The 21946-nt window shown below is 41.9% G+C and overlaps 1 protein-coding gene across 2 annotated transcripts in view; it reads left to right on the forward strand.

Moving 5' to 3' along the window:
* The window catches only part of ARID3B (AT-rich interaction domain 3B), a 51983-nt gene that overhangs the window by 11233 nt on the left and 18804 nt on the right, over nt 1–21946 (forward strand). For both annotated transcript variants that reach the window (XM_068555590.1, XM_068555583.1), the window contains 2 exons: nt 19172–19243; nt 19453–19525. In XM_068555590.1, coding sequence (XP_068411691.1) covers nt 19172–19243; nt 19453–19525 — 145 coding nt within the window. The remainder of the gene's footprint in view (nt 1–19171; nt 19244–19452; nt 19526–21946) is intronic.

Below are 21946 nucleotides of genomic sequence, written 5' to 3' on the forward strand. Positions count from 1 at the left end.
AGCCCCAAATAATATTCCATTGTCTGGATGTGCCACAGTCTATTTATCCATTCAGCTACTGAAGGACGTTTTGGTTGCTTCTAAGTATTGGCATGTATGAATAAAGCTACCATAAACATCTGTTTACAGGTTTTTGTTAGACATAAGTTTTGAACCCATTTGTGTAAATAACAAGGAACACGATTTCTGGATTGTATTCAAAGAGTATGTTTAGTTTTATAAGAAACTGCCAAACTGTCTTCCAGAGTGGCTGTACCATTTTGCATTCCTACCAACAATGAATGAGAGTTCCTGTTACTCCACATCCTTGCCAGCATGTGGTGGTGTTAGTGTTGGGGATTTTGGTCATTTTTTTAAAACTGAATTTTCATTGAGATAATTATATATTCACGTGCAGTTCTAAGAAGTAATTTAGAGAGATTCCTGTACACTTTGTCCAGTTTCCCCCAATGGTAACATTTCATAAAACTGTAGTATACTGTGACAACCTGGATATTGACATTGATACGATCCACTGATCTTATTTAGATTTCCTAAGTTTTACTAGTACTCTGTGTGTCTGTCCTGTTTTTAAGCCTGAAATTCTTTTTACTTAACAAATGCATTTGAAGCTGCAGATTTCTCTCAAGGTTGCCCTTTTGCTGTATCCCACAAGTTTTGATATGCAGTGCTTCCATTGGTTAGTACTAAACGTTTCAAAATTTCAGTTGTGATTGCTTCTTTAAACCATGAGTTGTTCAAAAGTATTTTTTAGTTTTCGAATACGTGGGTTTTATCTTTTTAAAAAATACTATAGCTTATAATTAAGCTCTAACCATCGTTGTTAGAGAACTGGTGCATTATCAGTTTTCTGGAATTTGTTGTGATATCCTTTGTGTTGGCCTTGTGTAAGATCAGTTTCTATAAATTCTCCATATATGCTTGGAAAGAATGTATATTCTCTATTTAATAGAGGTGGGGTTGTATATCTGTATGTTGGATCAAGCTTTTTAATTGTGTTATTCAGATCTTCCTTATCCTTACTAAGTTTGTTTGTGTGATCACTTTCAGAAAGAGGTGAATTAAAATATTCTAGTGTAAGACTGGCTTTCTTTTGATTAGTATTAGTGCAGTTTTTCCTTGTACATTCCAGTCTTTATGTATTGAGACCACATACAAAAGACCTATAATCTGTCTTTTTTATTAGGTTAATTTAATCCATGTAGTTATTAGAACTGGTGATACATTTGGGCCTATTTCTGCCCTCTAACTTTGGATTTCCAGTTTAGCCATACTTTTTCTTTGCTTCTTGTTTTCTCCTTTCCTGTCTTTTGTTCGTTTGATTGAATATTCTTTTCTTTTCTTTTTTTTAAAATTAATTAATTAATTTATTTTTGGCTGTGTCGGGTCTTTGTTGCTGTGCGCGGGCTTTCTCTGGTTGCGGCGAGCAGGGGCTACTCTTCGTTGCGGTGCACAGGCTTCTCACTGCGGTGGCTTCTCTTGTTGCGGAGCACGGGCTCTAGGTGCACGGGCTTCAGTAGTTGTGGCTCGCAGGCTCAGTAGTTGTGGCTCGCAGGCTCTAGAGTGCAGGCTCAGTTGTTGTGGTGCAGCAGGCTTAGTTGTTCCACGGCATGCGGGATCCTCCCGAACCAGGGCTTGAACCCGTGTCCCCTGCATTGGCAGGCGGATTCTTAACCACTGTCTTTTTCTCCTTTACTGGCTTAGAAGTTATGCTTTCTGTTTCTATTCTTTTGTTGATTAGATTTTGACTTTCATTATTGACTTTTTATACTGCTTTCTTTTTAATTAATTAATTAATTAATTTGGCTGCACTGGGTCTTAATTGTGGCACTCAGGTTCATTGTTGCTGTGTGTGGGATCTTCGTTATGGCATGTGGAATCTTTAGTTGTGGCACGTAGGATCTAGTTCCCTGACCAGGGATCGAACCCAGGCCCCCTGCATTGGGAATGTGGAGTTTTAACCACTGGACCACCAGGGAAGTCCCCTACACTACTTTCAAACAATATTAGGATCTCAGAAATTCTACTGTAGCTTCTGCCTCTCCACTTCCATCATCCAATATTCCAATTTGTTTTACCCCCACCCCCAAATTAGGGTTTTTTTTTTTTTCCCTACCAGTCAATAGTTATTTAAACTTCCCAACAAGTTTATCCATCTTTCTTTTCACCATTACTTCTTATATCCCATTCTTTCCCTTTGGGTTCAGTCTTCTTCCTTTTTTAGTAACTCTTTCAGCAGAGATTTGTATATAGTAAACTCAGTCTTGGTATGCCTGAAAAATTTTTTTTAAACGTATGTCTTTCTTGGGACTTCCCTGGTGGTGCAATGGTTAAGAATCTGCCTACCAGTGCAGGGGACACAGGTTCAGTCCCTTGTCCGGGAAGATCCCACATGTCGTGGAGCAACTTAGCCCATGTGCCACAATTACTGAGCCTGTGCTCTGGAGCCTGCAAGCCACAACTCCTGAGCCCACATGCCACAATTACTGAAGCCCACGTGCCTAGAGCCCATGCTCCACAACAGCTGAAGCCACTGCAATGAGAAGCCCGCGCACCACAACGAAGAGTAGCCCCCGCTCGCCACAACTAGAGAAAGCTCACGCACAGCAACAAAGACCCAATGCAGCCAATAAATAAATAAATAGAATTAATAAAAAATAAAAATAAAATAAATGTATGTCTTTCTTTATCTTGCCCTTATTCTTGTACGATTGTTTATAGCTTTAGATTCTAGATTGACCATTAGTCATCTTAACGCTTTGAGGATATGATCCCATTTGTCTCCTAGCAACTATTTTTGCTGTTGAGAAGTGTGTTAATCAGTTTAATTGTCACTGTTGTGAATCTTAAAGCTCTTTTGTAGCTTTAAAATTTTTTCTGACTCTGCTGTTTTGCACTTGTACTAGTGTTCTGGGTTTGAACATATTTTTATTTACCCCACTTGGGCCTTGATCTGCACCTTCAACCTGATTTGTGTCATTTTTTTTTCTTGGCTGCTATTTTTCCTTGACCACTATTTTTAAAAAAATATTTATTTATTTATTTGGCTGTGTTGGGTCTTAGTTGCGGCACATGGGCTCTTCGTTGCGGCACGCAGGCCTCTCTTTAGTTGTGGTGTGTGCGGGCTCCAGAGTGCATGGGCTCAGTAGTTGCGCCCTGTGGGCTTAGTTGTCCCGCAGCATGTGGGATCTTAGTTCCCTGACCAGGGATCAAACCCATGTCCCCTGCACTGGAAGGCGGACTCTTAACCACTGGACCACCAGGAAAGTCCCTTGACCACTATTGTAATAGAAGTATTTGAACCTTCTCATTTAGCCTTCTTTGTATCCTTTCTTTTATAACCTTATCTCTTTATGTCTTTCTCCTGAATTCTGGAATATTTTCACATTGTTTTCCAGTTTCTAATTCTCTCTTCAGCTCTGTCTGTACTACTTAATCCCTCAAAAAAAAGTTTATCTTAATATTGTGTTTTAATATCTATTCTTTTTTGGTTTTTAAAAATATGCCTCTTCTTACCATATGGTTTCTATTTCCTCCCTTAGGTCTTTGAACATCTTTAACTTTTAAAAAACTTTATATGGACTTGTTAAAACTCTTTATTATGGGAATTTCATATATACAAAAGAAGAGAATGGTAATGAACCACCTGTGTCCTTTGCCCAGCTTTTAGCAGTTACCAACCAACATTCTGCCATTGTTTAAACATGCTTGTTTTTGTTTTTTTTTCATTAATTTATTTATTTTTGGCTGTGTTGGGTCTTTGTTGCTGCACGTGGGCTTTCTGTAGTTGCGGCGAGCAGGGGCTACTCTTCGTTGCAGTGGGCAGGCTTCTTGTTGCGGTGGTTTCTCTTGTTGCGGAGCATGGGCTCTAGGTGCGTGGGCTTCGGTAGTTGTAGCATGTGGGCTCAGTAGTTATGGCTTGTGGGCTCTAGAGCACAGGCTCTGTAGTTGTGGCACACGGGCTTAGTTGCTCCACGGCATGTGGGATCTCGCCGGACCGTGGCTCGAACCTGTGTCCCCTGCATTGGCAGGTGGATTCTTAACCACTGAGCCACCAGGGAAGCCCTAAACATGCTTGTTTTAAAGATGCTTTTAGAATGTCTGTATGTGTATAACTGAGTCACTTTGCTGTACAGTAGAGATTGGCACAACATTGTAAATCAACTATACTTCGATAAGAAAAATTAAAGGTGCTTTTCGATTATTTTATTATTATCTCTAATTCTTGGGGTGCAAGTTCTCCTTGTGTCATGTTACTCTCCCCTTTGATGGTTTGTTTCCTCTTGCAGTGGTTTGTTTTTGTTTTTGTTTTTCAGTGTAATCCTCTTTTGAGTTGGGCTTTGTTTCCATGGGAGTCCCATGTGTTTTGGATTATGGAAGCATTCCTAAGGGGAGTTTTGTTTTCTCCCCTGCTGGGGCCCTACAAGTTTAGCTGGTTGCCATTGGTTTGGGGTATGAATTAGGAGTTTACATTTGTACCTGGTGAGAGCCTGGGTTTCCATTTCTTATGGACCCTCTTTTTCCATGTGGACCCTAGCAGATGGCAGTGTTCGTCACTTCTTCTCCAGGTTGGTGGGCAGTTTTATAGGCCCTAGTTCATGGAAGGGTGGAAGCGTAGTCCTTCCTGGCTTCTGGCTTTATGCATTTATCTCAGCTCTGGTTCCTGGCATGGACTCTTCTCCCATAGGGGTGATTAAATCCCCAGTCCTCAGCCCTCAGCTGTTAAAAACTATATCTAGGTCCCTTTTCCCTTGAGCCCTTCAGCTTCGGTGCCTGCTCACTTCTCTCTGATTCCTTCCTTTTTGTTTCTGGCACTGTGGGCTCTTGGTTTCAAGCTTAGCTATGTGTGTAAGGAGTGTGGAGTGTTAAATTTTATCTAGCATGTCTAGTGAGGTTTTCTTTGGAGACGGGGAGGTGGTAGAGTTGCTCCACATCAGACTATCCTCGCTCATGATTCTGTTTGCTACTTTGGTTTTTTGCTTGTTTGTTTTTGATTTTTAATAGCTTGGACTTTTTTTTTATCTCTCCTGTGCTGGGTATTTGCCTTATTTCAATGAGTTGTGTGAGGTAAGCCCTGATATTATCCCCCCTTTACATGTTTGTTTTATTTTACAGATGAGGAAAGAAGGGTGAAATGGGCTGCTTGTGGTCTCAGAGTTGGGAAGCTGGGCTGTGAACACAGGTGGTCCGACTTCTGCCTCCATGCCTCTCCTCTTCCTATTCCAGAGAGAGCAGGGCAAGGATAATCTTTTCTCAGTGGTTTCGTTACTCTAAAAGTAACTTTATTTTTTCTGATTTTCCAGGTAATTCAGACTCATTTTAGAGAATATAAAAATTTGTAAAGAAGAAAATATAATCACCACAACCATATAACTTAGGTATAAATGTAAACATTTTCTTGTATTTCCTTTGTGTTTTGTTTTAAATGCCTATTACAGACATATTTTTTTGGTTTTATTTTTGTTCCCAACCTTTATTACCTAACAGTCCATGAGCATTTTTTATAAAGTGTTTATTATTTTAAAGTGTTATTTTAAAATAGTTTAATTTTTAAAAAACATTTTACCAAAGTTATATTGACTCAAATAATTTTTAAAGTACAGAAATGTGTAAAGTAAAAGTCGGCCTTTCCACAGGTCATTGTTAACAATTTGGCCTGTACCTTTTCAGAGCTTTTTCTCTTCACAAATACATTTGCTTGCTTTTAACAAATTACTTTTTTATTCAGGAGTTTTACAACTTTTTTACTCAGTATTATGACTGTCCTTTGATGCGTGTTTATAAAGATTTATTTATTAATGTTTTTATAATCATATCTCAAAATTATATAAGTAATGTGAATAGATGCTCATGAAAAATTGAAACAATATAGGAAAATACAGAGTGAAAACTTATAGTTTTAAACATATTGTAGTGTTCTATTGCCTACTCTGCTCCCTCCCATCCCAGAGGAGGCCACAGTTAGGCATGAATCAGCTTCTGTGGTTGTTTCTGTATATTTACCTATTTAGTGTATAGTCACACAATGTGTGAGAGTATGTGTGTTCAGTATAAATGCAGACTATCTTTGTAGATGCCGTTTGACCCTTTGCCCTTCTGTCTGTATTTCTGTGGTAGGATAGATTATTCTAGAAGTTGAATTTGCTGTATCAGAGGGTATATGTATATTACTATCTGTTCATATATTTATTTGCCTTTTGTATTTGTTCTATGACTTACCCTGCTTGTAGCCTTTGCCCATTTTTCTTTCTTTTTTTAACTGTGAAAAGCACATGGGATTTACTCTAACAAATTTTTAAGTGTATAGTTCACATTATTAACTGTAAGCATAATGTTGTACAGCAGATCTTTAGAACTTTTCCATTTTGCATGACTGAAACTTATACCCATTGAACAGCAGCTTCCCATTTCCCATCCCCCTCCCCTCAGCCCCTGGCAACCACCATTATACTTACTGCTTCAATGAGTTTAATTACTTTAGATACTTCATATAAATGGGAGTGGCTTATTTCACTTTATTTACATTTATTTAAATTTTTATTGAAACGTTTACATTATTTAGCATAATGCCCTCCAGGTTCATCCATGTTATCACATATTGCAGAATGTCCTTTTTTGTGACTGAATAATATTGCATAGTGTGTATAAACCACATTTTCTTTATCTATTCATCCATTGATGGACACTTAGGTTGATTCTATATCTTGATTATTGTGAACAGTGCTGCAATGAGCATGAGAGTACAGATATCTCTTCAAGGTCCTGACTCCAGTTCTTTTGATTAAATACCCAGAAGTGAATATTGCTGTATCATATAGTAGTTCTATTTTTTATTTTTTCAGAAATCTCTATACTCTTTCCCACCAACAGTGTACAAGGATTCCAGTTTCTCCACATCCTCTTCAATACTTGTTAATTTCTGGCTTTTTGTTTGTTTGTTTTTTATAATGGCCATCCTAGCAGATGCAAGGTGATATCCTGTGCTTTCAATTTGCATTTCCCTGATGATTAGTGATGTTAAGCATCTTTTCATATACATATTGGCTGTATGTGTGTCTTCTTTGGACAAATATCTATTCAAGTCTTTTGCCCACTTTTTAATTGGGTTATTGGTTTTTTGCTGTCAAGTTGTAGGAGTTCCTTATATCTTTTGGACATTAATCCCTTATCAGATGTATGGTTTGCAAATATTTTATCCCACTCTCTAGGTTTTCTTTTCACTCTATCTCCTTTATCTCCTTTACTGTGCAAAAGCTCTTTACTTTGATGTAGTCCCATTTGTCTATTTTTGCTTTTGCTGGCTGTACTTTTGGTGTCATATCTAAGATCATTGCCAAAACTAATGTCATGTAGATTTCATCCTATATTTTCTTCCAGGAGCTTTACAGTTTCAGGTCTTACATTTAAGTCTTCAATCTTTTTTTTTTTTTTAAGATTTTTTGATGTGGACCATTTTTAAAAGTCTTTATTGAATTTGTTACAATATTGCTTCTGTTTTATATTTTGGTTTTTCGGCCGTGAGGCATGTGGGATCTTAGCTCCCTGACCAGGGATCAAACCCACACCCTGTGCATTGGAAGACAAGGTCTTAACCACTGGACTGCCAGGAAAGTCCCAAGTCTTTAATCATTTTGACTTGATTTTTTATGTGTGGTGTAAAATAAGGATCCATTTTCATTCTTTGCATGTGGATATCCAGTCTTCCCAACACCATTTGTTGAAGAGACTGTCATTTCCTCATTGCATATTCTTGGCATCCTGTCAAAGATCAGTTGACTGTATGTACGTGGGTTTATTGCTGGGCTCTGTATGCTGTTCCATTGGTCTATTTGTCTGTCTTTATGTTAGTACCATACTGTTTTGATTACTGTAGCTTTGTAATATGTTTTGAAATCAGGACGTGTGAGGCCTCAGATTTGTTCATCCTTCTCAAGATTGTTTTAGCTATTCGGGGTCCTTTATGGTTCCATAAGGATTTTAGAATTGTTTTTTCTCTTTCTGTTAAGAAGTGCCCTTGGGATTTTGATAGGGATTGCATTGAATCTATAGATCACTTTTGGGTAGCATGGACATTCTAACAATATTCAGTTCTTCCAATCCATGAACACAGGATGTCTTTCCATTTATCTGTATCTTCTTTGTTTTCTTTCAGTAATGTTTTGTAGTTTTCAGTGTACAAATCTTTCATTTCCTAGGTTAGATTTATTCCTAGGTATTTTGTTCTATTTGATGCTATTGTAAATGGGATTGTTTTTCCTAATTTCCTTCTCAGGTTGTTTGTTGTTAATGTACAGAAACAAAACTGATTTTTGTATGTTGATTTTGTATCCTATAACTTTCTGGAATTCATTTATTAGATCTAACAGTTTGTGTGTATGTTGTGTGTGTGTAATCTTTAGAGTTTTCTACATATAAGTGCATGTCATCTGCCAACAGAGGTACTTTTATTTTTTCCTTTCAAGTTTGGATGCCTTTTTACTTGTTTTTTTGCCTAATTGCTCTAGCTAGGGCTTCCAGTACTATGTTGAATAGAAGTGGTAAGAGTAGGCATCCTTGCCTTGTTCCTGATCTTAGCGGAAGAGCTTTTAGTTTTTCACCATTGAGTATGATGTTAGCTGAAGACTTTTCATATATGGCCTTTAAAATGTTGAGGCCATGCATTCTTTTCCTAGTTTGTTGAGTATTTTTATCATGGAATGGTGTTAAATTTTGTCAGATTCTTTTTCTGCATCTATTGAGATAATCATGTAATTTTTATCCTTTGTTCTGTTAATGTGGTATAGCACATTGATTGATTTTTGTATGTTGAATCATCCTTGCATCCCAGGGATCAATCCTACTTGGTTATGGTATATGATCCTTTTAATGTGCTCTCAAATGTGGTTTGCTAATAGTTTTTTAAGGATTTTACATCTATATTCATCAGGTAGTTTTCCTGTAGTGGCATCTTTTGGCTTTGGTATCAGGGTAGTGCTGGCCTCATAAAATAAGTTTAGAAGTATTCCCTCCTCTTCAATTTTTGGGAAGAGTTTGGGAAGGATTGGTGTTTTAATTCTTTAAATGTTTGGTAGAATTTACTTGTGAAGCCATCTGTTCCAGGGCTTTTCTTTGTTGTGGGGTTTTTGATTACTGCTTCAGTCTCCTTACTAGTTATAGGTCTCTTCAGATTTTCTGTTTCTTCATGATTCAGTCTTGGTAGGTTGTAAGTTTCTGAGAATTATCCATTTCTTCTAGACTATCCAGTTTGCTTGCATATAATTGTTCACAGTAGTCTCTTATAATCCTTTTTATTTCTGTGGCATTGTTGTAATGTTTCCTCTTTCATTTCTGAATTTGTCTTCTCTTTTTTTCTTAGTTTAGCTAAAGGTTTGTCAATTTGGTTCATCTTTTCAAAAAACCAACTGTTACTTTCGTTGATGTTTTTCTGTTCTCTGTTTTGTTTATTTCTGCTCTAATCTTTATTATTTCCTTCCTTTTGCTAGCTTTGGGCTTAGTTTGTTCTTCTTTTTCTAGTTCCTTGAAGTATAGTTAGGTTGTTTATTTGACATCTTTCTTGTTTTTTAATGTAGACTTTTATTACTATTATAAACTTCTCTCCTAGTACTGCTTTTGCTGCATTCCATGAATTTTGGTATGTTGTGTTTTTGTTGCCTTTACCCAGCTTTCTATTCTGTTATCTTTTTCTTATTGATCTGTAGTAGCTCTTTTGCATAGATCCTTGTCTTTGTGTTTCAAGTATTTTTCACAGTTGGTGGTCTTCCAACTTGATTGTAGTTCTTTCATCAGGTAGTTTAAATTTTTGATGTTGCTAAATCTATTGATTTTTTTCCCTTTATGGTTTCTGTCATACTTAAAAATTTAAAAAGGCCCTCCCATCCCCCAAATTATAAAATATATATAGTTATTATTTTATGGTTGTATTTTTTATATGTAGATACTAACTCCATCTTGAATTAATGGGAAGGATGTGAAGTAGGGATCAAACTCTTTTAAAAGGCAGTGTTAAATGGCTGCACAGTGTTCTGTCATGTGGGTAGCACCTTCATGTGTTGCCTATGCCCTTATTGTCACACCTTTAGGCTATTGTAATTTTTTGCTATTAAAAATACAATTGTACTGTATTTCTAGTTGTTTCTTTCAGGTAGATTCATAGAACAGAATTACAAGATCAGGAGGAGACTAAGAAAGTAAGGCAGTTACAAGCAGGGACTTGAAGGTGCACTGCCTGCATTTGATTCTCAACTTGACACTCTTGGATCACTTTGCAGCCTTCTTCAAGTCACTTCCTTGTGTCTTCCTTGTTCCTTGGTTTTCTCCTCTGAAAAATGAGGGTAATAATAGTACCCACCTCAGAGCATTGTGCTGAGGTTTAACTGTTTAATGCACATAAAACACTGGGGGTAGGTCCTGGCACGTGGTAAGTATTCAATTATTATTGGTTGTTGCTGCTGCTGTTGTTTTTCCCAATCCTTGTTATCATTGAACATTGTCATTTTTTTAAAGCTTTTCTAATTTTATGTATGAATAACGGCGCTCCTTCTTTGCCAGCCCGGGAGAGAGGGTGCACTCTCCTCTGTGTATCCTCTTGAAACTCAAAATTAAACTGTTTTCTTTAGGAAATGGCTTATATTGCTTTCTAGATCCCTTTTATGGAGTTGTATTTTAGAACTTGAAGTCCACCTGCTTTTCAGTATGTGATTTTTTTTTCCCCCCAAATTCATCAGCCCGCAGCAGTTCTCCTAAGTTCATTCCTGTGGCTTGCTCTTCAGGTACTGACATTTACTTGAGCCCCTACCGTCTGCCAGGCCCTGTGCCAGGTGCACAAGCCTCACAGAGGAGTAAGTTACTGTCTCTGTATGAGAGAGACTTAGCCTGGGCGAAGCAGCGGGCAGCACAGGGGCAGCTGGCCTCAGAGTTGGAATGTGCATACTGTAGTGCTGTCCCCCAGGGTGTGGGGCCGTGGGTCGGTCGGGAGGAGCCCTAGGAGATGCTCTCAAAGTTGTAAATGGGGCTGACTTGAAACACAAAGTGCACCTGTGTGTTCTGCCTGAGGAGACCTGCTCTGGGGAATCCCACACTTGAAAATTTTTTTTACTTTATAAAATGATTCATCATAGCATTTTTTAAAAATGTGTTCTTCCTATACGTTTAAAATATGTAGTTTGAAGAAAAAAGTTTGGTGACACTTTTCTGAAGCACCAACTTCGGGCAGGTTTCTTGACTTCCTCTGTTCTCAGACGAAGGTCAGATGAGGTGTTCTCCCACTCAGCTCAGCTCTGGCTTTCGGAGCTCTGTGGTGTGAAGTGATGTCAGCAACCATTGTGGACGTTCAGGTGGTAGATAGTTCATGGGCTGGAATAAGCAGTGCTGCCGACTCGAATTCTGCAGAAAAGGAGCTGGGGCTTTCCTCTGTGGCGCTCAGACTTAGACTTGGCTGGGCCACTTCACTCTTTGGCATAGAGGTGTCCTCATCACCAACAGTGCATTTTAGTTTTTCTTCCTCCTTTTGTAGAAACACCCCATTTCTGGGCAGTCTTCTTGATTATTGCATGGAGTGATTATATACCTAGATGGAAAGGTAGGACTGCCACCCTCTCTCCCCTCCCCCACCCTTCCTCCTTTCTACTGCTTAATCAGAAAAGTGTCCCTTGGCTCTTTCCAAGCCACCGAGTTTGAATTGATCTTTGTTGCTTGTAAGAGGTGGGGAGGCACTTTCTGGTTCCTGCTAAAGTTACCTGACAGCGGAAGGTGTGCATCTGATAATTATAACTCAAGTGCTTCCAAGGCTTGAGCGATTGAGCTAAGAGCAGTAATCCTGATCTTATCAGGAGGGTTTTGTAGTCCAACAGTGTTGCTTATAACAGTATCTGTTTTACTTCCTGGGGCTCCCCTCTCCTTTTAGGATTCTCCTATAATCCTGCCCATTACCCCCTTGTGCATGTCTCATTACCTCCTGGGATCAGTTAAAGCTGGTGGGAGGGCAGAGATGTTTTTCTTTTCTTCCTCCTGAGATCTGGGAATTGGACTTATAACATTACAACATCATTAACCCGTCCAGTAGTAGGATAGTCACAAGTGTGGTATAGATAATACCTACAGAGCCACAGGTGTAGCCAAAGAAAAGGTAGTTTATGTGTTGCTTATTAAAAAAAATAATAACAATACTAACAACAGCACTATTCAGCCCGAATACTTTTGTTACACTTCATATTTCAAAGTTATTAACTGATATCCATGAGCTTGGGATCAGCCCTTTGAAGTCTAGTGATTTAGCTAATGACTACTTTGAGGTTCAAGTCCCAGGAATTTGCCCAGATCCGAACCTTGGGTGGGGTTCAGAATCTATTAGATTATAGAGAGTAGACGGAAAGGAAACACATGACTGTTTGTGTCTTCAGAGAACACTCAAGAATCTCTATAAAAGTTGTGGTGTGTGTGATGGTGTTCTAAGGATGGGGCAGTTTCTGAGAGGTTTCAGAATATGGGGAGCTCAAGTGAAGAGTTAGTAGCTTAGCCTCTGTGCTTTAAACCTGAAGGAAGGGGTTAACTCTTGCCTTGGGGAGGAGTGAGGAATGGGAACTAAAATTGCTTTGGACATCTGAGCTGTGCTTTAATAAGATATTCCAGGTGGTCAAGGAGTAATCCTAAAATAGCCTAGATACTTAATTGCTTTTAAAGTCAGGCGCTCCTGTCTCTGGGGAGGTACAGCTCTAAGGAATGCAGTGCTGGCTCCTAAGATCTTAGAGGCGTGGTCTGGTTGGGCTTTTTTTTCAAATCCCAGTAAAAAAGCCCAAGGTACCTTTCTTGGGTCAGGAGATGCTGGTTAAATGTCTCTCTTCTCACTGGAAGTTTGGCAATAAGCCTTTGGCTCTTGCTGCTGCCAGTTGCCATAACCTGGCGTCCTCCAGGGCTGTGGGATTATTTTTGTCACCCCCGATGCAACCCCGGAGACAGTAGTCTGTTTTCATTAGTGCTCAAAGACCTCCTGCTTGATCCCCTGCCCAGCGTCTCTCCATTTTCATCAGAACATACCTTTCTCACGATAAGATTCAGATTCATCCCTCTCTTTCTCTTTCATCCCCTCAGTCCAGATCCGGTTGATTCTCTGACTTGGCTGCTTCTTAAGACAGTCATTTCTCCCTGGTTCTACTGCTTTCCCCACCCCCAACCCAGATTATCAGCGTGGGCTACTGCATAGCTGGCCAGCCCCTGTGCTGGCTTTCCCTCTCAAATCTTCCATACCGTTTACAAAAGTAATATGTTAACGTTGTAAATCATTACTGAGGAGCATTAAAAATATATTTTATTAAATGAAGAGTATTGCTCTCTTATATTGTGATTGTGTCAGTTCACTAAATTATTCTGTAATTTCAGTGCAGTCCGAATTTTCTTTGTTGCGGGGGGTGGGGAAGAAGCAAGTGATGGGTCTTGACAAATGATTCAGACGTTAATCTAGAAAAAATAAAGTTTTTTTAATCGTCTCTCTCTCTCTCTCCATTAGACTGTAACTTCCAAGAAGTCAGAGGTTCTTATCTGTCTTGTTCTTTTTCCCTCAGAACCTTTCACAGTATCTAGTATATCCTAGTGATCAGATGTTTGTATGTGAATGAATGTAATGAAAAAATTGAAAAGTGAAAATCCCCCATGATTCCAATCCGATTAGGTGCCTATATACATTTGTATGTGTATATTATGTATTTTCCAACAAAAATGGGTCATTAGAATCATCTAAAACACTGATTTAATCATTTATTTTTCTGTTCAGAAAACATCCACCGCCTCCCCCCTCTTCACAGTTCAGAGTTTAAATTTCCTCCTGGTATTCAAGGCATTTCACAGCCCGTTTCCACGTTAACTATTCAGACTTGCATCCTCCCTGCCAAAGCATGCCTTGTTTATCCCCCACTCCATGTTCACCGAGACTGTAAATCTCTCAGCCCATTCTTCGAGGCCAGCTTCATCTCCACCTCTGAGCCGCCTCCTTTTTTCCACCTCCTGGGCACTTTGTGTTTTGGTACTTTGACTTGCTCTATCTATTAAATGCTGTGTGTGTTCAGCTTGTTTTTCCAACTCTGTGGTAAAACTCCTGGTGGTGGGAACCACTTTTTGGGGGGAGTGGGTAATTCTTCTCAGCAGCTTGCACAATGCTCTAACTGGGGTGGGTTCTCAGGAAATCAGCGTTGAATGAATTTGTCCTAGGCTCTTTGCTTCTCAGGACAGAAAGGGCCCCTAGGGGCCCTCTCATCCAGCCCTATCTCATGTTGGAATCCACACCATGACATCCCAGACAGATGGTCATCTAGGGACAGGAAGCTGCCTACCTCCTGCGAAGTCCCACTCCATTATTGGGCAGTTCTGATTGTTAGAAGTCTTTCTTCTAATCGACCTGAAATCTTCTCCCTGTTAACTTTTGCTCAGTGACTCTAGTTCTGCCCTCTGGGGCTTTAGAGAAAAAAGGAAAAGGGGAAAAAAAAAAAAAAAAAAGACAACCCTGCTTCCTCTTCCACAAGGCAGCCTTTTAGATTTTCAAGGATAGTGACTACGTTTCCTCTTCCAGGGTTGAGGTGTTGAGGAAGCACTATTTAAATTTTGAGTAGCAGTCAGATTAGACTTTGATTTGTTATTTTTTCAAGGCCTTTTATTTGCATGCTGGCAGTGCTGGGTGCCATATTCTTCTAGTCCCCTCAGAGGCATAACCCACTTGTCTGTCTGTCTGTCTGTCTGTCTCTCTTCTGAGAGGAATGTGGGGGCTCCTCTTAGCCAGGATGTTCTGTTTTGGAGGTAGTGGTAAAAGGTTAGCAGTTCTTATTCCAGTACCCCCAGTAGCCCCAGGTAAGTCTCCTGGGCAGATGCTGTGTGAGGGCTGGTTTTCTGTTTGGCTGCACCTCCCAGATGAAGCCAGTGAGAAAAATCAAGGAGCAAAAGAGTCTCCCATTGATAGAGCCACCCAAGGCCAAGACTTGGCATTTGTAGACATTCTGTGTACAGAGGACATTATTCTTCTTTTCCTCCCTTTCTCCCTTCCTGATGTCCCCACCCAGAACACTCTCTACTGTTCTTTCCACCCATGAGGCAGGGTGGTGTAACAGAGAGCCAGGCAGACCTGGGTTTTAATGCTGACGCTACCACTTGGGAGCTCTGAGACTGTGGGAAAGGTAACTAACCTACTCTTTGAGCCGTTCTTTTCCCATCTCCAAATAAGCACCTCTGCATTGTAGAATTAAGGGAGAAAATGCTTGGTGAGCTCCCAGTCTAGTCCTTGTTACACAGAAGATGCACAAACACTAGCTTCCTGCTCCGCTTTCTTCTTTCCCCAGCCTTCTTTCACTACCAATTTTGAGAGATTTACAGGCAAAACACCCGGTGGCCTCCCTGGGGAAAATGAGCTGAATGTGGGTATGGTAGCCGAAGCTAGCCTTGGGTGGGTATTTGGGAACAAACTGTCAGTTTCCTGTGAGCTCCTGGTGAGATCAAAGCCCTTAAAGGGAGCTCTCAAGTAGGAGAGGCTGAGAAGGTCGTAAATGGCAGTGAGCGGCTGCTCTGGCTACTGTTGATCCCACACATTTCTCGGCTGTTGAATGCTGCTGCCTGCTGCCCACAGGGAACAAAGCCTCTTCCCCCGGCTGGTAGACTTGCACGTGGCGACCCTTCAACTGAAACACTTTTCTTGGGGACCCCTCTTGATCTCTAAACTGTTGAGTGGGGTGCGTTTTCCCCACACTTGCTTCTACCACTCCCTGGTTTCCTCCACCACTACAGTCTCAATCAGGCACATTCTACATTCAAGAAATTCAATCATTTCTGAGCTGATAACTTTCTAGCAGGCACACCCACACCCCGCTGATAGGCCAAGAAACCTGCACATAAACTTGAAGTGCATAAGTGAGCTGTGTTTTACAGCAGTTGATCAGAGTTAAGAACCAAGAAAATAACTGCTGAAGCCTGTAATCCTCCCAATGAAAGGAGGAGGGGAAAATAGGAGTTGTGGGGTTGGAGGTCCCATGGGGGAGCCCATTCCTGTCTCTGAGCAGATGTGTCAGTGCTTTTTATGTACTGGGGGCTGGGGATACCCTGACAGGATGCTTACAGACTGGGGACATAAGCAGGGGCACAATAACCAGAACACGAGGTGACACAGCCCAGAGGAGAAAGACACTGGTGGGCAGAGAGGCTGCACGGAGGAAACAGCATTCCAGCTAGACGGTGAAGGGTGGGCAGGGCTTAGGAATTACTCTCACCTCAGCCAGAAAATCCTGTGAATCAGGGTTGAAGTTTAATTGCCTCAAAACAAAGTAATGCAGAGAGAGTGGACGTTTCCCCATCAGCCCCAACTAAATGTTTTAAATTGTGTAATGGCCCAATTTTGCCTTGGACAAAAGAAAACACCTCCGCTCCTGGGCAGCTCTTTTCCTGTGTTTTCTTTAAATAGTAGCTGACACTCCTATCTGTGTAATGGGTCAAACAGTGGGATTGCTCAAAGAATGTAGTGTCCTATTTCCATCCTGTTCTGACAAGTCTCCCTGTCCTCTGTGGTCACCGACCTAGTGCGTGTCAAGCTAAAATCCCGTCTCTAAGCAGATTTTGAAGCTGAGTGGTTCTTACTTAGTGGGCCGTGGCTAGTGCACGGTCTGACCATCCCACTGCTCGGACTCTGCTGAGATTTGGGCAGAGCTGGTGAAAGCCACGGGGCCACGACGACCCCCATCCCCATCCTACAAGGCATTCTCCTCCGTTCCGGGAGCTGAGCCCTCACACTTGGGTGTTTATTTTCACACGTAGTCACACCCGTGGTGGCACTGGCACTGGCGTGCTTGTTTTTACACTCCCTTAGTGCTGTGGAAAGCCCTGTCTGAGATTCTAGGCTGTGGATTCCATCCTCCCCACCCACCTGAGTGTTAAATAGTTTTTGAGTGAGCATTCAGAGTGCCTAGAAGTTACTGTGATGAGCAAAAAACTGTGTTTTCATCCCTCTTGGTGACTGATAAAGAATCCTCCTGTGAACAGAATCAGCTTCAGATCTCCAGCTAGAGAGTTGGGAATTGAGCTGCCACAGTAAACAGCTGACATAACAGAAGCAGCAGTGATCCCCCATTAAATGTCTTTCAGCTGATAGGGGCCCCAGGGATAATTGACTTTCCAGCAGGAATTACTGGCTCAAACAGAATCACCGGGAATTAGGGCGACCTGCTGCAGCCTTTGAAAGGGGACTGTAACTGTCTGGTTTTGCTGAGCTGACAGGCAAATTCATCTTGATTATTCACTGTGCTAGTTGCCAGCAGATGACACCAGATTTCTGTTGACTGTAATTACAACGTGGGGGTGGGTTTTAGCTTTTTTTTTTTTTTTTTTAATAGTGTTCCTCCTGCTTGGTTGTTGGCCTCCCTGAGCTGAAGGTGCTATAGGAAGATTTCTACAGCATCTGCCTGGGGAGATGATGTGTGCACAGTCAGATAGCATTTCCTGAGCACTTCCGTACACACGTCTTTTACTAGATAAGCAGGGAAACAATTTGATGTAGCCTGTTTCATGTCAACTGACAGGGTGTCACTTCTTCTTGGTTATACTTACCTCTGTGTGCGCTAAATTGCTGCTCTCAGAAAGTGGGTCTACATCTCAGAACCCACTTTGAGTAGGGGAAGCAAAGTACGGCCCCAGAATTTAACTGAATAACCTGAATAACCTCCTGCTTTCAGGCAAGCTTTACTAAAGAGAGAGAATGGAATTAGAGCACGCTTTCATTTATTGGCATGATTTTACGAGATCCCTAAGCAATCCAAAGAATGTCCTCCCAAGAAACCTGCTCCCCAACCCCAGATGTCTCTCCCCAGCCACTTACACACCCCAGCCAGCTGGGCGGCACACGTGTGTGCTTGTGCCTATGGGCACCTTTGGTCCTGGGGGAGAAATGAGAGAGTGATGGTCTCAGTGTGTCCATTCCCATCCCTGGGTCCTCCACTGACAGGTGGGATGAGGTGAACAGGCGACTTCTGCTCTGACATTTCATACTCCCCACTAGCAGAGGGCCTTTTGGACTCTTGTGTATGGTATATATGTCTATATTTTTTGAAGAGCTGCTTAATTGGTTCAAAAAAACAGTTAATGCCTTTTAACAGTGATTATAGTTCATCAGGTATTCACTGGAGCCTTATAAGTGTCAGGCAGTGTGCTGCGTGCTAAAGGTACAAAGATGAATAAGACACTTTGCTCTCAAGGAGCCTACAATATGTGGGGATGACAAATAATTCCAAAATAATGTGTGAAATTCTAAGCTCGAAATGTACAGAGAGTGCTTCCAGAGTACTTGTGCAGCTGGGTGTGAAGGGAAGGCTTCCCATAGAAGATGATGCCTGATTTGAGAAATAAGAGTTACCCAACTGATAAAAGTGGGAAGCAGGTTTCAAGAACATAAACAAAAGCATATTTGCCATTTCCTCCTGTTCAGTTGAATGGTGTTGGTTTGACCTAATCAATTGAATTAGGTTTAGGTTTTTATTACTTCTTTAATGAAAATGAACTTCACCCTAGTGGCACAGAGTCTCTGTGCCTTGGGAATAATCTCAGGCCCTGGGGGCCCTCATATCCCTCGGCAGTTCTGAGCACTAGAGTTAGGGCTTCTGGTGGTGAGGCTTGGCTGAGAGACCACAGGATCTTTGAGATCTTCGAGATCTTTGTCTTGCTCCCTTTGACCGTTTATCTTCCACTTAGAGTGTTGTGTGGGAGGCCAGGCTAGGTATCTTCACAACATACCATATAATATACAAACACATCATAAAACATACAAACATATGCCATATAGAACCTGCAGGAAAGTGGTACATCTCAGAGTGATGGCTTCCAGAAGATGAGCTAGGGTTGACCAGGTTTTCAGAAAATGGGGCCTTTGTGTCCTCCTTCCCCAGGGTTATCAGGTACAAGTAACACCCACCCCCCTCCAACAAATGGACGTGATTCTTCCACGTGACTCCCTCTGGTTTTGGAACCATAATTGAAAGCATAAAAACAAGATGTCCCTGTTCGGGTGGCAGGGGCAGTTACTCAAGCCGTCAGTCTTTCAGTGTGAGCCAGGAGAGCACAGTTGCTAAGGGTCCTCATCTGCACCCTAAACGATTGCCTTGCCCTCTCTCACTCTCTTCCTGCTCCCTTCTGAACGCTGTGCTTTGTTCCCCTTTAGAATGGTGGTTTGGCCTGGAGTGATGATGCGGATGGAGGCCGGGGAAGAGAGATCTCTCGTGATTTTGCCAAGGTCTGTAATGTTTCCTTTGTGATAACGAAAGGGGCAGTTCTGCAGTGGGTCGTTGTATCTGATCCCCAAGGAATAAGGATAGAAGTGGCCTATGAGTCACATTTGTAGTCATTCAGATGGTTGTGTATCACCGGTGTAAGACTTCCTGCATAAGATGGAATTTTTCATTGTGGTGTTTTTTTTCTCCCCTGGGGGGTTTGGGATTACAGCTGTATGAACTGGACAGTGATCCAGAAAGGAAGGAGTTCCTGGATGACCTCTTCGTCTTTATGCAGAAGAGAGGTGAGTGTTCAGTCTACTCATCATTTCAATTCACTGAATATTTATTGAGTGCCTACTGTGTGCAGGTCACTGTTAGCCATCCTCCCTGCGGAGTGCCAGCATCTTAGCCCAGGAGGACGAGAGCCGTTTACTGCCAGTTGGTCCCATACTTACCAGAATAATTGACAACCAGGTTGAAGGGGGCAAAGAGGGCCTGGGTAGAAAATGAATGGAATGATCATCCAGATTTGGTCCTGCCTTATTTTTGTCACTGTTCTGATTAACTGGTCTCTGGAGTCATTTCACATTCAATTATACTTTTTTCTTAGCCTTATAGCAGTCCTGCACATCACTTAAACTGGTATATGGGGCTTCCTGCTGGTGCATCTAGCTTAGTAGAGACTTAGAAGGGTCAGTGAAAGAATAGAGGCCCTTCAGGATTTGTTGGGAGGATCTGAAATGATCCACGAAAAGGAAAAGCTAACTCTTTTTTTCTTATCCATTGGCTCTTTGATTTTTGCATTCACTGGCTTGGTTGGGGTGTTCCTGCAGTTTAAGTGTAGGGCACATGGGCATCTGCCTTAAAATGCACCTTCCAACTTCCCTGTCCTCTCCTTCTCACTCTTCCCCGCCCACCCACCCCCAACCATCTCCACTTTGGACGATGGCATGTCTGAGTCTTGAGCCCAGTGACTCAACTTCCTGGCTTTGTATCCTGTCACAGCAATGGGTTCACCAGCTGGGTCAGCCCTCAGGAAGCATGGTCAGAACCCCAGCCTCTCTAGGAGATGATCCTCTGCAACCTGTGTAGCTCCATCTTCTTCACCTCAGGACAAAGCTGTAAGGGAGAGCTGCTCCTGCCAGCATGTTGCCTGGGATCCTGTCTGATCATGTATCCCTTGGTTTCTGTGTCAGCTCCTTTATTGAGACCTGGGAATGAAATCCTCCTCTTTATTCTGGGCTGAGCTATAATGACAGCCCCCAGCAACTAAATATTCTGAGTTAACTCCTCTCCCTCCCTCTTCCTCTCCCCACCAGCCCCATCCCTCTTTCTCTCCCCCTCCTTCCCCTTCCTTTACCTTCCAAAGCCTTATTGCCTTCTTAGTAGCATGACTATTACTGCTGGTTTGCTTACAAAGGCAATCGAAAGTTTTGAGTCTTGGTTTCCCCCCATCTCCAAGCCTATCAAAGCAGTCTAAGAAGCTCTAATTAGTTTACTCCTCCAACTGTTATCTGGAGCTGCATGTGTCAGTAAAAAACAAGAATATAATCCCGAAAGATAATGTGACTGGCAGCAATGAAACTCCCTGGTTGCCCTGAGAGAGAGAAATCCACTTAATTCTTTGGTCTCCCCCTCCAATTACCTTTTAATTATTTACAAGCTCCACAAGCCCAGCTGGTGCAAACCTGGGAGCTGATCTCATCTCAGAGGGGCTGCTATAACAATATAGATTTTAATCAGCAGTGTGGCTCCACTGCTTTATAGTCTATTGATACTTTATTGTTTTTCTCCCTTCCCAGAAGGATTTTTAGTTATATCAGCCTAGCCAAGAGTGAAGATCAGTAATTGTTTGTTTACTTCTATATGTCCTCACTAGAGGAGGCGCTCCTTGAGGACAGCCACTTTGTCATTTCTCCAAGTCCCCAGTGCTAGCACAGGGCCAGACCTGGAGGCAGGTGCCGCTCAGGATGTGTTTGCTGTAGGAGCAGTCCTGTTGGTTTTCCTAACTCAGCTGCCCCACGCAGGGAAGCCGAGCTTCCCCTCCCCCACCTCACTCCCACCCACAATTAGACCTCGGCCCGTGATTGGAGGTCAGCAGTAGAGAGCAGTGTGTGCTGTGTCCCGCTATTGCACAGCACTGGGGCTACCAGACTGCCATCTAGTCTCTATTCCACCCAAAGCAGGAGTAAGAGACTCTCTTTGATCATGTGAATTTATGGTTATTCAGGCCCTGAGTAAATCTTTTTTCTGTTTTCAGCACTTATGTTAGGTATTTCACTATTTGCTGGCATCAGCAGTAGAAGGGAGACAGTCAAGTCAGTTTTGCTACTTGTTAATTACTCTAGTATAAGGTTTCTCAGCTTCAGCATATTGACTTTGGGGATTGGATAGTCCTTTGTTGCAGGGGGCACCCCCCAGTCTTGATAACCAAAAATGTCTGCAGATATTGTAAATGTGCCCTGGGGGACAAAACTGTCCCCCTGTTGAGAACCACTGCCATAGAAGGATAGGAAAGAAGGTGAAGATCAAAAATTTCCTCTGCAGAGAAACTCTTCAGGGAAATCATCTTATCTCCACTCAGGTAGCAATGCCTGAGGGCGGCAGGGCCTGTGTCGGGCAATAGGATGAACTCCCCGTCCGTGGCCGAGTGCCAAAGGAATGGGTGGTGGGGCCCCGTCCTAGGCTGGAGTGTAGGGACCTGAGAGTTGCTGTAGCTCCAG

This window comes from Eschrichtius robustus, chromosome 1 (genome assembly GCF_028021215.1).
Source record: "Eschrichtius robustus isolate mEscRob2 chromosome 1, mEscRob2.pri, whole genome shotgun sequence".
Taxonomy (NCBI): Eukaryota; Metazoa; Chordata; class Mammalia; order Artiodactyla; family Eschrichtiidae; genus Eschrichtius; species Eschrichtius robustus.